The sequence below is a fragment of the Podarcis tiliguerta genome (genome assembly GCF_965153285.1).
Source record: "Podarcis tiliguerta genome assembly, chromosome: 1".
Classification (NCBI taxonomy): Eukaryota; Metazoa; Chordata; class Lepidosauria; order Squamata; family Lacertidae; genus Podarcis; species Podarcis tiliguerta.
Window position 1 is genome coordinate 54739117 of NC_139534.1, and position 17579 is coordinate 54756695.

General features: G+C 42.9%; 1 protein-coding gene across 1 annotated transcript; it reads left to right on the forward strand.

Moving 5' to 3' along the window:
* Positions 1 to 1823: 1823 nt before the first annotated feature.
* On the forward strand, positions 1824 to 17356 carry LOC310684076 (uncharacterized protein; the record flags this gene model as incomplete). The annotated part of the gene is made up of 4 exons (XM_083454538.1): positions 1824 to 2766; positions 10691 to 11493; positions 12012 to 12069; positions 16377 to 17356. The coding sequence occupies 4 exons, from the start codon at positions 1824 to 1826 to the stop codon at positions 17354 to 17356; spliced, it is 2784 nt and encodes a 927-aa protein (XP_083310664.1).
* Positions 17357 to 17579: the final 223 nt, after the last annotated feature.

Consider the following 17579-nt stretch of genomic DNA (forward strand, 5'->3'; position numbering starts at 1 on the left):
CCCCATACACTGTTCTGAGTGCTCTCTCAACCCTGCAAGGCAAATTAGAGGACACCTATGTGGGAAGGATAGGGGGACTAGCTTCTATTAGCACATCAGCCTATTACAGTGGTACCTTGGGTGACAGACACTTCAGGTTACGGACTCCCCTAACCCAGAAACAGTACCTTGGGTTAAGAACTTTACTTCAGGATGAGAACATAAATCGTGTGACGGCAGCACGGAGGCAGCAGAAGGCCTCATTAGCTAAAGTGGTACCTCAGGTTAAGAACAGTTCCAGGTTAAGAACAGACCTCCAGAACCCGAGGTACCACTGTATCTCATTCAGCAGTTAAAATGGACTCCAGGGTTGAATTTCCTCACTGGCACACTGCAAAGTCATATGCATGGATTTGTTTCATTTGCTCAGACTGGAAACTGTATGGTATAACAGGGAGAATTGAGTTCCCAGATGTAGAGGAGGATTTGTTCCCTTAAGAGCAGAAGTTTGTTTCCTAGGTTCTGAGTAACAGATTCTTACAAAGGGAATGTAAGAACTGAAGGGGAGGAAATAAGTTGTAAAACAGGGTTGAGGAACTAGATCTGGCCAACAAATTTTGGTGTCAGTGTTTTTATTATATATAGATATCATTGCAAACTGCTTTGAATTAAATAATATAGCAGCATATAATTTTTGTTTAATAAATAAATAAAACAAGCCAGAACTGAATCTCCCCCACCCGCATGAGCCACATTCGACCCACATGCTTTGAAAGTAAGCCTTGCAGGTGCAAACATGCCCTGTGCAGTACTTTGAAGCCCCCATGATCAGATGATAACCAGGACTCCAAAGCTCAGCACAGAGCCCTGTGCGGTGCTTTGAAGCCCCAACGACCAGGTGTTTGTTGGGGTTTCAAAGCACCGCACTCAGCTCTAGGCAAGGGCTGAGCTTTGTGCAGATGCCTGCAAACCCCATTTTTTGTCCAGCCACTTCTTTGCTAGCTCCACGCTCAGTTTCACATATGACATCAGATAAAGAGCAGGTGAGCATGGGTTGGCAAAAATTACCTTGCAAACCAAATGGTGTAAACATGTTAAATTTGCACACTGATACTGAATATTATTGCCTTAACAATGTTTTAAAAGATTAAAGGTAGCATCCAACTTTAATCAGAGAGCAGATGACCTATGGAAATCTATGGCTTAGCTGGATAAAATCCTGAAGATATAAAGGCCTGATCAAGCTAGAATTGAGTCCTTTGGTCTTTTGCACTTAGGAAGTGTATCTTTATGATCCTGATACTTCTTAGTGCTTTATGATTGTGTGTGTTAAGGTATATTTTGCTCTTGCTAGTTCTAGTTAGTTGTGTTATTTTTTGTACTGTACTTTTATTCTGTTTTCTTTTAGAGTTTCTTGTTGGCCATTGTTAACTTTTATTGTTAACCATCCAGAGGACATTGCTAAGTGGCTGGTATGCAAATGATGTAAAATAAATAAATGAATACACACACAAGCTTAGCATTTTGTTTCCTGCCTAGGGAAATGACAGGCACCTGCCAACATTTATGCATCACTTATCCAATGTTCATCTAAACTGATGTAAAATGCTCAAGAAATACATTATATACAGATTACTTTTTATTTTTCAATAAAGAATATATACATTTTTGAAATCCCAAAATTTGCATATCCATTTCCCACATTTTCCATCATACGGGATGATTAGGAGGATGACAGGTATGGTCTGTTGCAGCAATAGTTAAGTTAGTGTTAGTTTTCAACCAAGTTTAAGACATCACCATTGTTTCTCTCCACTGTTTTACAGCTTTTGTGTTCTGTTATGATGGCCCAATGGAATCAAACCACCGTTTCAGAATTCATTCTTGCAGGATTCACAAACAACCCAGTGCTCCGCATTTCCCTCTTTGCAGTGTTTCTGACCATCTACGCGATCACTCTTCTGGGAAATCTCGGGATGATAGCACTGATTCACCTTGACCGCCACCTTCAAACACCCATGTACTTCTTCCTCAGCAACCTGTCCTTCTCAGATCTCTGTTACTCCACTGTCATTGTCCCCAAAACGCTGGCAGATTTCTTGGCTGAGAAGAAAGCCATTTCGTTCACTGGCTGTGCTGCCCAGTTTTATTTCTATGCTGTCTTTGCCACTGTAGAGTGTCTCTTGCTAGCAGCCATGGCCTATGACCGTTATGTAGCAATCTGCAACCCGTTGCTTTACCCAGTCGTCATGTCTAGGAAGGTCTGCATTTGGCTTGTATTGGCTTCATACCTGGCGGGGTCTGCCAACGGCATGATACACACAAACACCACCTTCCGTCTTCCCTTCTGTGGCTCTAATGTCATTAACCACTTCTTTTGTGATGTACCCTTAATACTGAAGCTTGCTTGCTCCAACACAATGCTCAACCACATCCTGCTATTCGTGATCTCTTCCCTGATAGGTCTCTGTTCATTCCTCACCATCCTCATCTCTTACATCTACATCCTCATCACCATCCGTCGGATCAGCTCATCTGAGGGACGCAAGAAAACCTTATCTACCTGTGGCTCCCATATGATGGCTGTCACCTTGTTCTATACCACCATCCTTTTCATCTACCTGAAGCCCACCTCAAGTGACGCTGATGCCCAAGACCAAGTTGCTGCTGTCTTTTATACAGTGGTGATCCCCATGGTGAACCCTTTGATCTACAGCCTGAGGAATAAGGAGGTGAAGGCAGCTCTGAAAAGGATCGTGAGGAAGAAAGGTATTTCCGCTGAGGCATAAATTATGCACTTTGGGTGCTTCCAGGTGGGTGATAATTGTGATATCGGTGCTCCTCTTACATGCAAGTCTTTGGCAGGGCTAGCATGACATCATTGTCATCAAAACAGCACATGCTAAGATCCTCCAGTTGAGAACTTCTGTTGGTTCCCCATATCCCTGAGGTCTGGTTGGTCACCACTAGGGATAGAGATTTTAGTGTGGCAGGCCCTGACCCATGGTATTACTTGCCTGCAGAGATTCAACAGAGATCCTCCCTCCCTTCATTCAGATGTCTCTTGAAGTCTTCCTTGCTGGGCCTGCCCTTTGCAACATTCATTTCCTTTATAATCCAATCAGTATTTATTGATGTTTTAAATGGATATCTTTGTTAACCTTGCTTTTACATGTTGTATTCCACCTTGTTAGGTTGTTTTATGAATGTGTGGCCTATAAATTCATGAATTAAATAAATAAACTCACTGCCTCACCTCTTCATAGATGATGAAGTGCCTACTTCCCTTGAGCTCTGTGATATTCTTGAGGGATCTGCAGAAGGGCCTATGGGGTGTTATAGGGATGCTAGGCTAGGTTAGCTTCCTCTTGTGGGAAGAAAAGTGCAGGATACAGTAGTTAGCACCCTGTGGCATCAGATTATGAAGAGATTCTTACCCAATCCTGCCACTTGTAGCTTTCCAGTATGAGATGTACTTGCCTAGACTTTTCACCTGGTTCATCTGTGTGGGATCATTTCCTGCTTGCATGGTTTTCAGTCAGTCCCTTGTAATACTACCCCTGACCATCAGCACAGTTTCCACCTGTCACATGCAGCACCCTGGTTTGCAAGAAGAATCAGCTCAAAAACAGCCAGCAAGGTCAGGTTATCAGTTCCCTTAGGGAGTCACCATGGCTTCAAACAAATAAATGACACTTGCTTCTCTTGGGTGGATGTGCAACCCCAAACCAAGGGAGAGGACTTGTGCTTTCAGAAAGTCATCCAACAATATATCACAATATCCTCTTTGTCCCACAATATATCACAACAGCATGGTAGCACATTGTAAGGAATAAGCACACTTCAGGGGAATTTGTAAAGTCATGCTTGTGAGCAAGCAAGTTCCCTCCTAGAACCCCTTCTGTTCACATAGGTAAAGGTAAAGGTAAAGGTACCCCTGCCCGTACGGGCCAGTCTTGACAGACTCTAGGGTTGTGCGCCCATCTCACTCAAAGAGGCCGGGGGCCAGCGCTGTCCGAAGACACTTCCGGGTCACGTGGCCAGCGTGACATCGCTGCTCTGGCGAGCCAGAGCCGCACACGGAAACGCCGTTTACCTTCCCGCTAGTAAGCGGTCCCTATTTATCTACTTGCACCCGAGAGTGCTTTTGAACTGCTAGGTTGGCAGGCGCTGGGACCGAACAAAGGGAGCGCACCCCGCCGTGGGGATTCGAACCACCGACCTTTCGATCGGCAAGCCCTAGGCGCTGAGGCTTTAACCCACAGCGCCACCCGCGTCCCTTCTGTTCACATAGTGAGACCTCAAAATATACTCAAGCATTTTCAATGGCAAGTTAGCAACATAGCATCTTACTGCATCTTTACACAACATAAAACTCTAACCAGTTTTCTCAGTTGTCATCTCCATGCAGCACAGACCAGGAGAAGGTGAGACACCTCTAGTGTTGAACCAAAATGCAAGGGTATAGATAGAAGAAGGAGAGGGCTTAATCCACATAACAAGGCACAGAAGCATAATCCTGACTTTGTGTCTTGATTGTCTTCTGGAAAGGTATAAATCTTTGGCCCGTCTATATTTCCTATTGATCTTCAACACTTTCCTTTTGCATACCTTCAGGATTTATTTATTCTTTGGAATAGGGTGTGTGAATGTATTGATGACTGTAATTCAGTGTTTAAAAGCTATGTACTGTCTGTCTTTTTCTTGAATAAATCGATCTTTTGAGAGTTTCTTATTGTGGAAAATTATTTATTGGGAATAAAGGTGAAGGTTATACACACATTTAAACAAATGCACCTCTGTCTGTGTGCTGAAGGTTTTGTTCCTCTCATAGAAGTGCATGTTGGAGGTCACATGAGCAGTAACACACATGTGGATTCAGACATAAACATGCAGAACCACTGTAGTCATTGATCCCAAAGGATTACAGCTTTCCTCCTTTGCACTTGCTTAGGTGGACTGGAATTATGAGCCATAATCAGCTTAAGGTCAAATTCAAGGTTGTGAGCCAGGATGGGGTCAACCAAAGAAAGCAAACAGCAGGAGTGATCACCTAGTTCTAACCTTGAACTATAAGGCTTTGAAGAAGGCAGTTAAATTAGCTATGTTTTGTTTTAGATCTAATAAGTTAATAAAGATATGAACCTTATTTCCATTTTTAAGTCAGGTCTCCCCATGCTGAACCCTTTGATCTACAGCTTGAGGAACAAAGAGGTGAAAGATGCTGTGAGGTGGCTGATCAAGGGGAAGGGCTTTCTGTAGAATGGGGGGGACCCATAGATTCAGTTATGTAAAAGAAAGAATGAATCAGAGGTAGTGTTGTGACCTCCTATTGTTGCTGGTTTGCAGCTCCCATTACCCCTGACCATTGGCCAGGCCAGCCTGGCAGAATATGGCAAGAGGTGGAGCTAAGATAACTCAATTGATGACATGTATTCTGTTACTCTCTTCAATTAAATTTATTAGGTAAAAGGAAGAGTGGAAGGTTTTTAGGAATATAAACAAAGCCCAGGAGGTTTTGAGGTGCTAAAACACTGATGTTCAAGGTTCCTCATCTGGGGCTTGCAATTAGATAAGAGATAAACCAGAATTTATAGCAGGAAGGTAGCATGTTACATGTGGTTAATAGGTTAATCAGATGAGGAAATGAGTCTGTTATAATGTTATGGGGCTAAAATCTGGTTTAAACATTCAAGAAGTGGTGATTTAGGATTAGAACAAGCTTTGGGGCGATTGATTTACATGGCACTGAAAGGGTTTGAAAGGCATTGAGAGCTTCATGAAAAACTGTTGGCTAGAAACCAGGACGCCTAAGGAAAAAGGCAGTTTAGGAAGCTGGCTTGTGTTCCTAAATCAGGGGTGGGGAACATTTTTCAGCTCAACAACTACATTTCCCTGTGGGCAACCTTCTGGGGTCCATCTGCCAATGGTGGGCAGGGCTTAAAGGAAAAGTCGACAGGATGACCTTTATATAGTGAGCTGTATTATCCAGCCATGCAAAAGTCAGAGATTTCTACACCACCGTGCATATCTCTCTATACATTATCCAGGCAAGCAAGAGGCATTATCATACTTCAAGGATGCATTCCACCAAGACAAAAGCATTTGAGAAGAGCACATGTAGAACAGGGTAAAGCCCAGGGGAGAAAAGGTGCATCCTGGAAAGAGTCTCAGGAGCCAGACTGAAAGAATTAGAGGTCTACCTTTGGTCTCTGGGCTAAAGGCTCCAGTCTGCTGCCCCAAACCATAGCAGAGTAGTTTAACAATCTATCCTTTTTCCCATGGAACTTTGATCATAGCTCTCAGAGAGGAATAGGGGGTCTCCTAAGAACTCTCAGCATCCTTAACAAACTGCAGTTCCCAGGATTTTTTGCGGAAGCCATGACTTGTTAAAGTGGTATGGTACTGCTTTAAATGTATAGCACAATGAGGTCTAGGAGGAAACTTCACTAATGTTTAGAGCAGATTGGCAGTTACAGTAACCTCCTTTGAACATTAACAGATGCCAGTCACCTGACAACCCAGCCATCTGGGTCCACAGGTTAAAGGGGATGACGGATCCAACCTGCTGACTCGATCTAGTTCCCCATCCATGGTTTATATGAAACCCCCAATTCTGCTAAAGTTTATCAAAACTTGGTCCCATCGCAATGGGTTTTGAGATCCTTGTGACTAACTTGGTCTAGTAGTTTCAAGGAACTGCTTGTGAACAACTTTAAATTTCATGTTCCTGTTCTTTCATACCACCTCATCAGTAGAACTCAAGACAGCATCCATATTCTACACAACGGGAATGTAGGCAGCTGACCAGAATATTTCTCCAAATGGTCCAAGACTGTCTGCTTTAGCAGGCAGGGTCTCTCCAGAGTCTCATGCAGGTGAGAGATGGGGAGAGTCAATGTAATTGTGAGAGGAGTTAACAAACCAATTGCCCGAGAAATTTCCATGATTGGGCTGATTTTGTTGAGGGCACTTTTGAATGTGAACATTTTAATGTTTGCTGAGTTTGGGGATTGATTGCTTTATCTACACATTGTTGTTGAAATGCACTGTGTTTTGAAAGTAATTGCTATTGAAATTGCTGGTATGTTTTTTTAAAAAAAAATATTTTTAATTAATTTTCCATTTAAACATATGTAATCACATCTTTGTAATCCATTTTCCTTCTTTGGCTCTTTAGAGCCTGCCAACTTCCTTCCCTCCCACCTCTTGACTTTCAAAACTAACCTTTATATCACAGCACTTTATATATTTTCCATTTCTAATATAACTCATTACAAAATACCTCAAAATTTAAATAAATGCAGAAAGGTAAAAAAAAAAAGCTTATTAAAAGTCTTCAGGCAACCCTACTAGTGTTGTTAATTGCTTACAATGGTCTTTCAAATATTGTATAGATTTACTCCAGTCTTTTTGAAATACTTGATCATGCTGGATTCGGATTTTTCCCATCAGCTTCACCAGTTCCACAAAGTCCATCATTTTCATCTGCCACTCTTCTTTCGTTGTACTTGTTTACATTTGGGGGCTAAAAGGATTCTTGCCGCTGTTGTTGCATACGTGAACAGTCTTTAATCTTTTTTTGGTATCTCTTCGCCTACTATACCCAGTAAAAAGACTTCTGGTTTTTTAACAAAAGTGTTTTTAAACATTTTCTTTAACTCATTATATATAGAATCATAGAATCATAGAGTTGGAATAGACCACAAGGGCCATCGAGTCCAACCCCCTGCCAAGCAGGAAACATCATCAGAGCACTCCTGACATATGGTTGTCAAGCCTCTGCTTAAAGACCTCCAAAGAAGGAGACTCCACCACACTCCTTGGCAGCAAATTCCACTGTCAAACAGCTCTTACTGTCAGGAAGTTCTTCCTAATGTTTAGGTGGAATCTTCTTTCTTGTAGTTTGGATCCATTGCTCCGTGTCCGCTTCTCTGGAGCAGCAGAAAACAACCTTTCTCCCTCCTCTATGTGACATCCTTTTATATATTTGAACATGGCTATCATATCACCCCTTAACCTCCTCTTCTCCAGGCTAAACATGCCCAGCTCCCTTAGCCGTTCCTCATAAGGCATCGTTTCCAGGCCTTTGACCATTTTGGTTGCCCTTCTCAGGACACATTCCAGTTTGTCAGTGTCCTTTTTGAACTGTGGTGCCCAGAACTGGACACAGTGAGGTCTGACCAGAGCAGAAAATATGGGAAATGAAATTGCTGATAAGTTGGGACGAAATGCTCATTGATGTTTACATTATGTGTAACGTATTGTGGTTTCTGTTTTGTGCCTTTATTGTGGAAAAGTTGACATATACATTAAATTTTAATCTAACTTAAGTTTCTTTCCATATTTTCTTTGATAATCAAATACAGATGCAGAGGATTCAGAGGGCAGTAGAAGACAACTTTGGGGGGTGGGACTTGCCTAACCCTTTCACCTCTGACAGTTTTTCTGATAAAAAATTACCCCAACTATTTTTCCAAGGAGGTAAAGGGAATCTGGGTTTTTTCTCCTGCAGGGTATAGAACATCTTCAGGGAATAACAGCTTTGGAGAGTGGCAGATGCTACAGCCACTGGATGACTTTGTCCCATACAGTGAAATGGACCTGTATCTGGAAGCCTAGGTTGCAGCACCATAATCCAGCAATAGAAGTCACACTTCTACTTACACAAGTAGAGAGATGGCTATAGACTCATGTCTTGCTTATGGGCTTTCCATAGCCCTCTGGTTGGCCACTGTGAGAACAGGATGCTGGACTGAGTGGACTTTTGGTCTGATCCAGCACAGACGTCTTACATTCATATTATATCAGTGGGCTTAAGTGTACTATGCTCTCTACTGGATTGTAGTCTAGATCTGCTTTTTACACTTTTTACACTGTGTGCTTAGAATGTATTGTTTTTGCTTTGTAAGGACATTTGCAGTGGAATTGACTTCTCCTACAGAGAGCCATTAAGATAATTGCAATTCCCACCTGATATCTGATCCTTCCGGAGGACAAAATCCCCAGTTTCAAACTCTCAGAATAGGAAGTCCCTTCTGAACAGCAGTTTCAGGAATACTAAGTTGCACACAACAAGCAGTTCTGCGATACATAAGAATTTGTAGGCATCATAATGATATTCAGCCATCTTTTCATCTCATCACTGAAAGCTGCTCCTGTGGTAGTGAGTGGAGTAAATAGTGGAGGTTCAACTTGATGCACAGGACAAACCAGAGGCAAGAATTGCAAGAGGAAAAAGTGTTTGAAGGTCATAAGAGGATGGGTAGGTTAAAAAGTATTTCTAGATTTTAGTTTTCAAATTAGGCTTTGGCCAGATTGCACTTCCTAAACTACAGTGTGCAATGTGTCCACATACATCCATTGCCTGTTCCAGGGATCCTTTCATTCTTCGCCCTGACCTGCCAAGTCAGATGAGAAGAAAAGGGAAGGATCTTTTCACCCTTCTGGCCTCTCCTTCCTCTCTGCTCTTCCCATTCAGCTAAGATGCCCCAGTCAACCAGATTATAAACACAGGAGGGTAACTCTCTATGAGGATACAAATGCAAACTTCTTTCTCTGTCAAGATTCCCTCTCTAGGAACCCAGCAGCTATCTATCAGACCATTTTTACACTCTCCCCAAAGAGTCATTGAAACAAAGCATTTTAAAAATATTTTTTTAGTAGCAGCCACTGATACTGAAAGCATGATTCATGATGCTGAACCCTTGTCTACAACTAACTCAAACAAAAAGAAGTCCAGGGCTAATTTTGAATTAACCAAGCAAATGGTTTATGTGTGAAAATGTTTTCTTCATAAACAGGCATAAGAAAGAGATCATTTGAAGAAGGGCAATGGAATTTTCTCCAACATATTAGTCATCCTCCAGCAGGGCTAATAGCAGCTTCATTGGCAGGGGTGGGAAGCTTGTCAAAGACTACAATGTGGGAAGAAAGGGGTAACTCTGTCACACACTGTGGTCTTCACCTTCCTCTCTTCCTCCCTTAGCTCTGCAACTGCAATTTTGCCTTTAAAAATAACGCCTGAAACATAGTGATACCTTTAGTATCACATCTAGTTGGGCCCTTAAACAAAAGACTGTGCTGTTGTTCAAATATCAGGGAGGACACCACACCACATATACCTATTAAGCAGTTCAAAATGCACATAGCTGTCCTAGCATGGAAAGCAGAATGATTCTGTTGCATGTACTAGAAAGGTACTTTGAGGCGAAACTAACCCCTCAGCTTTAACATTTCAACATTTCCCCCAAAACTGCTGCCCGTGCCACTTTCTTTCTTTTTACACAAGCACAAATACTTCTCTTACACTAGTGTTAAAACCACCCTCCAAATGCAGCTCTAAAATCATGCCGCTTGCATTGTTTGCAACAGGGATGCGCACAACTTGTGGCCCTCCAAATCTCCAGTCACCATAATCACCTCACCACTTGACACACTGGCTGGGGCTGATAGGAGCAATAGGTTTTCCTCCTCCAGTTTCTAATAATAATGATGATGATGATGATGATGATGATGATGATGAATGAAAAGGGGAGTCTGATAATACAATGGGAAGAGGGGAGAGATCCACATAATACAATGTTGTTGTTTTCCACCACAGTACAGGAGGCAGTGGCTGTGGAAAATCATACTACAATACATGAATTCATTTTTTCGGGATTCACAGACTCTTCAAAACTTCAGTTCCCTCTTTTCACTTTTTTCCTAGCAGTATACCTTATCACCCTGCTTGGCAACCTTGGGATGATCATTTTAATCAGGATTAGCTTGCAACTCCACACCCCCATGTACTTCTTCCTCAGCAACTTATCCTTTGTAGACCTCTGCTACTCGACTGTCGTCACTCCCAAGATGCTGATGGATTTGGTCATGAAAAGAAAAGCTATCTCATTGACTGGCTGTGCTCTACAGATGTGGTTTTTTGGGCTCTTTTTAGCCACCGAGTGTTTCCTCTTGGCAGCAATGGCATACGACCGATATATGGCCATTTCCAATCCACTTCTTTATACAGTAATCATGTCACGCAGAGTTTGCACCCAGCTGATAATCGCCCCCTACCTTTTAGGAGTACTGAATGCCACAACACACACAACCTTAACTTTTCAACTCACCTTCTGTCACACCAATATGATCAACCATTTCTTCTGTGACATCCCTGCAGTCATATCCCTCTCCTGTTCAGATACCAGACTCAACAAGGGGGTGCTTTTCGGTCTATCTTGTACCTTTGGCATTGTGAGTACGTCAATTATCATTGTCTCCTATATCTACATCCTCACGGCCATCCTGAGAATACGCTCCAACAAGGGCAGGCGCAAAGCTTTCTCCACCTGCTCAACCCATCTCACGGTAGTGTCTATCTTTTATGGGACACTCTTCTTTATATATGTGCGTCCCAGCTCTATGTCTTCAGCTGATGAGGACAAGATGGTCTCTATGTTCTACACAGTTATGATCCCCATGCTGAACCCTCTTATCTACAGCTTCAGAAACAAAGAAGTGAAAGATGCAGTGAGGCGACTGACCAGAGGGAAAAATCTTCCTCTGCAATAAAAAGGCATGCATTGTGTTGGCTTTCTTTCCTTGATGGATAATAAATCTCAAGTAACTAAAAGAATGGGTCCTTTCTGGATTTCACAGAGAATATTGTTTCCACACAGCACAATGTTTTAAGATTTTATCTTAAATAGACTCATTACAGCACTGTTTTGTTATCTGGGCTTTATCTTAGAAGAGAAGATGCTAAAGTCTAGCATCTTCAGGAATACAGTGGTACCTCGGGTTAAGTACTTAATTCGTTCCAGAGGTCCGTTCTTAATCTGAAACTGTTCTTAACCTGAAGCACCACTTTAGCTAATGGGGCCTCCTGCTGCCGCCGCGCCGCCAGAGCACAATTTCTGTTCTTATCCTGAAGCAAAATTCTTAATCTGAAGCACTATTTCTGGGTTAGCGGAGTCTGTAACCTGACGCGTATGTAACCCTAGGTTCCACTGTACTTGCTTTTTGTTCCTTAATTTATTTGGATAAAGATTATGATCACAGCTCAGTGTAAGAGCATGGTCCCATTTCAATCCCTGGCATTTCTAGGTAAGCCTGGGGATGTCCGTTCTGGAAACCCAGAGAGCTACTGTGAGCAAGACAGAGTGATAATCTGAGGTGATATAAGGCAGCTGCCTTTGTTCCTATGATTCTATATCTAATGTGCTTAAGTTACAGAATATTTTGGATGAACTTTACTCCCTGGCACTGATGTATCTTTCAATTTTGCATTGCTAAATTTCACATCATCACAGATTTCAGTAAAGTATACATGCAAGAGTAGGACTGCAAACTTAATTAACAAGATGTGTTTGTGTGTGTGCATTTTATTGATATGTTTTAAGGTTGAATATTGGTATGGATAGTAAGAATAGAAATGCAGCAAGTACAAGGAATAATTTTTTAAAATCTAAATTTATTTATTTATTTATTTTATTTATGATTTTCAGTTTTGTACATTTCAATAATTTTACAGTCATTTTAACATTTCAAAATTTGACTTCCTTCCTCCTCTTTCTGCAGTTTGTCAAATTTATTTTTCATATTTTCTGGATATCCAAATTAACTTCATTTGCTCATTTGCTACTTTAAATATATACTCTTATAAAACTGCAGGTTATTACAATAATCCTGCCAGTGTTCTTATCTTTTTACAGTTTGTTTGTAAATATTCAAAAACCATTTCCTTTTTTTAATAAAAAGTTTGTTATCTTGATTTCTTCTTTTTCCGGCAAGTTTTGCCATTTCTGCATATTCCATAAATTTTTGTATCCATTCTTCTTTTGCTGGGACTTCTTCTTCTTTCCATTTCTATTTCCATAGGAAAGATGGTAAAAAAATCTTAATTTAAGATTCTTTTAAAAACATATGTATAGGTGTAGTCTCTAACTGCTGCTTAAAATGCAATTCATTTTCCCGACCGCGTTGCTATTAGCCCAAGGAACACCCCAATGGCTCCCATAGGGACATTCTTCTGGGGCATATAAGGGATTTTTGTTAGACACACAATGGGAAGGAAATGGTTAAACCTCCCTACATGCTATAGTCAGAGGCCCCAGTTCCTGCTGTTAATTATGATGGACTTCCTAAAAGCATAACACATCTGGTTTAGAACTTAGTACATTCTGCTCCAATAACTGCAGGAAGCCAACTTGACTGGCAGGAACTGAGGCAGAATACATGACTGGGGGAAACGGCTGTCTCAATTATGGATCTTTGCAGGCCCAGCATCAATATGCAGTATCATCAGGCAGGGACCCAGAAGAGCCCTGAACACCAGGTGGCCAGGTCTGAGCCAACATTTAAATTTCCCACAGTACCACTAAACTACCATTGCTCCAAGGCATTGTGGGAAATTTAAATGGTGAGTCAGATCCACTTTCCTGATCCTCATCATCGCATTGGTACCAGACACTAGTCCATTGTGGCCAACAGGTTAGCCTTCTAGGAGATACCAGCAGAGGAAGAAGACAACCAGAGGGCAAACCTTGAGCCAGCCTTGTGCCTCTGTCATGAAAGCCAAGAATCTGGCTGGTGGGTGTTTGCCCATCTTTGCCTTCCAGCAATGCTCCCTATAGATTTATCCACTTTTGATCTTAGATCACCAGGTAATTGTCTGTGAAACAGGTGAAGTGAGTGAAGAGTTCCTGAAAAAGAGCAGAATCATTTCTCAGCTCACTTCACCCCATAATTAATTAGTATCAGAGCCTGAACCAAGTTGGGGCCGCAATAAGGAATGGTCTTCAAAAACCTTTCCACTGAGAGGTAAACTATACATTGTACAGCAGAGCTTTCCAAACTGTGTGTTGTGACACATTAGCATGTCGGCCGCAGTTTGTGGGTGTGTCACACGAATGCTCCCCGCTCTCCTCCTGGGGCTGGAAAGGGGTTAGTTGAACCTCCAGTTTGCTAGTAAAACTGAATTACTGTGTCCAGAAATGATGCATGTCTAATGGTGTCACCAACCTGAAAAGTTTAGAGGGCTCTATTGCACACTTAATGCATTTGACAACTAGCTGCAATAGTCATTTTTTTGTAAACAAAAGCTGTTTGGGCAGGGGGGACATTTTTTTAAGCAGAGAAGCTGTGGCTGAAGACACTTGAAAGCACTGAGCAGGACACTTTCAAGCAGTGGTGGAGCTTCATGCTCCGGGACCGGGGGGATGGAGACCAGGCGGGGGGGTGTTGGCGCACGTCCCTCAGGCATGACGCGCTGCCCGCAGGGACGTGGCACCCAGTGCAGGCGGGGAGGCAGCCGCGATGGCACCCCACCGGGATCACGCTGCCAGGGGCAGTGCGCTCCCCCCGCACTCCTCTTCCTCCACCCGTGCTTTCAAGCAGCAGTGGCCAGCCAAAGTGGTAGACCGTGGGGTCTCAAATTTCAGCAGTGCCTGCAATGCCCAAAATATCTGAGGCAGATATATTCATGCCAGACGGATGCCTCATCTGAGGCAAATCAGTAACCCTAGTGGAAGCATACATTATTTCACTTGATTGTCTGGAGTGTCTGGAGGCGGTTGGAGGATGGATGGCGGCAAACAGATTGAGATTGAATCCTGACAAGACAGAAGTACTGTTTCTGGGGGACAGGAGGCGGGCAGGTGTGGAGGATTCCCTGGTCCTGAATGGGGTAACTGTGCCCCTGAAGGACCAGGTGCGCAGCCTGGGAGTCATTTTGGACTCACAGCTGTCCATGGAGGCACAGGTTAAATCCGTGTCCAGGGCAGCTGTGTACCAGCTCCATCTGGTACGTAGGCTGAGACCCTATCTGCCCGCGGACTGCCTTGCCAGAGTGGTGCATGCTCTGGTTATCTCCCGCTTGGACTACTGCAATGCGCTCTACGTGGGGCTACCTTTGAAGGTGACCCGGAAACTACAACTAATCCAGAATGCAGCGGCCAGACTGGTGACTGGGAGCAGCCGCCGAGACCATATAACACCGGTCTTGAAAGACCTACATTGGCTCCCAGTACGTTTCCGAGCACAATTCAAAGTGTTGGTGCTGACCTTTAAAGCCCTAAACGGCCTCGGTCCAGTATACCTGAAGGAGCGTCTCCACCCCCATCGCTCTGCCCGGACACTGAGGTCCAACACCGAGAGCCTTCTGGCGGTTCCCTCACTGCGAGAAGCCAAGTTACAGGGAACCAGGCAGAGGGCCTTCTCGGTAGTGGCGCCCTCCCTGTGGAACGCCCTCCCACCAGATGTCAAAGAGAACAACAACTACCAGACTTTTAGAAGACATCTGAAGGCAGCCCTGTTTAGGGAAGCTTTTAATGTTTGATGTATCACAGCATTTTAATATTCTTTTGGAAGCCGCCCAGAGTGGCTGGGGAAACCCAGCCAGATGGGCGGGGTATAAATAATAAATTATTATTATTATTATTATTATTATTGTTATGTACCTTACTTTTGCTGAATTATATATGCATGAATGCTGAATTATACATCTCTACAATATTTGCTCTTGCCATTTGTTTTATTATTACTATTTCTACCTGGGGCCACTGTGGTGACTGATTCCAGGCAGAAATGCAAGAACAGCTAATTGGAATTGCCACGTCAGTTTTCAAATCCTTCAGATACCATATTACAAATTCCCAGAACGAGGCATCCCTTTTGGGCAAATCATTGGTTATATTCTCCTGTAGATACTGCTTCAGTGATACAAGCAGGAGCAAGGTGCAAGATTTCAGCTGAAGAAGTAAAAGATGGATGAGGGATTAAAACTGCAGCAAAGCCATCAGGACGTGGGTAGGCTCTCTTAGTAATTTCTGGTTTATACTGTACAGTGGTACCTCAGGTTAACTACTTAATTCGTTCTGGAGGTCCATTCTTAACCTGAAACTGTTCTTAACCTGAAGCACCCCTTTAGCTAATGGGGCCTCCGGCGGCTGCTGCACCGCCGGAGCACAATTTCTGTTCTCATCCTGAAGCAAAGATTTTAACCTGAGGTACTATTTCTGGGTTAGCGGAGTCTGTAACCTGAAGCGTATGTAACCTGAAGCATATGTAACCTGAGGTACCACTGTACATTGCATTATGTCAGAAGGAGGGAATCCATATATCACTAAGGGTCATCATCAGGTGGAGGTCAGAAGTTATTTTACGTATTTCTTGCATGCAACTAAGCAGCTGGCAATGCTCAGAAAATATTATTTATTGACTTCATAAAAGATAAAGGATTATAGAAATGCAAGCTTTGCCTAGTCATTGAGACTGAGTGCTGAATCAGAATCCAGAAGATGCCCTCAAAGGTAAAATTTCACCAATAACAATAGAAGGCATGAGAGCCAGTGGTACTCAAAGATTCAGAGTTTTCTGTGATATATAGTTCAATGTATGCTCTGTCATTTCAGAAATCGCTTGTCTTTTCTTCTCTACATTCTCTACAGAACTAAAAGGCACGTCAAGGGAAAATCACAGCACCATATATGAGTTCATACTTTTGGGCTTCACTGATTCACCAGAGCTGAAAATCTTGCTTTTCCTAGTCTTCCTTGTAGTCTACCTCATCACCATTGTGGGGAATCTTGGGATGATCCTATTAATCAGGATCGATTCTCGACTTCACACCCCCATGTACTTCTTCCTCAGCCAGCTGTCCTTCGTGGACCTCTGCTATTCTTCTGTTGTCACCCCTAAGATGTTGGTGGATTTTGTCGTGAAAAGCAAAAGCATTTCCTTGCCTGGATGTGCAGCACAAATGGCTATGTTTTGTCTCTTTGTGGCCACTGAAGCTTTCATCTTGGCAGCCATGGCTTATGATCGGTACGTAGCTATTTCCAAGCCTCTTCTTTATACAGTCATCATGTCCAGGAAAATTTGTGCCCAGCTGATGGTTGGACCATATCTTGCAGGGCTACTAAATGCTACAACACATACCAGCTTAACTTTCCAGTTAACTTTCTGCAAGTCCACAATCAACCATTTCTTCTGTGACATCCCTGCAGTCATATCGCTCTCCTGCTCTGACACAAGTTTCAACATGATGGTGCTTTTGGGTCTCTCCTTCACCCTTGGAACTCTCAGTGGCTTTATTGTCATCATCTCCTACATCTACATCCTTGCAGCCACCTTGAGGATCCGCTCCAGTGAAGGGAGGCACAAGGCTTTCTCTACCTGCTTTTCCCACCTCACCGCTGTCTCTCTTTTCTTTGGGAGCCTCTTCTTCATCTATGTCCGGCCCAGCTCTGGCTCCTCAGAAGATGAAGACAAGACAGTCTCCATGTTCTACACTGTGCTGATCCCCATGTTAAACCCCTTGATCTACAGCCTAAGAAACAAAGATGTGAAAGACGCAGTCAAGAGGGTGCTTAGAATGAAACATTTATCCTAATATGCAATTTTATTATTTTATTATTTTGGAGAAAAGTTGATGTTTCCATCCATTCGCGTTTGGGGAATTCATGAAAGGAAGTGCTTTGGAGAGAACTGAAAAATGCCTTTGCAGAGCATACAACTATCGCAGCCCAGGGTGTGGAATAGTGATTTTCTCTCCCATTTATATAAGTGGGAGGGATAGAAACAATGGGACAAAAAATAAGATGACTACATCTCCC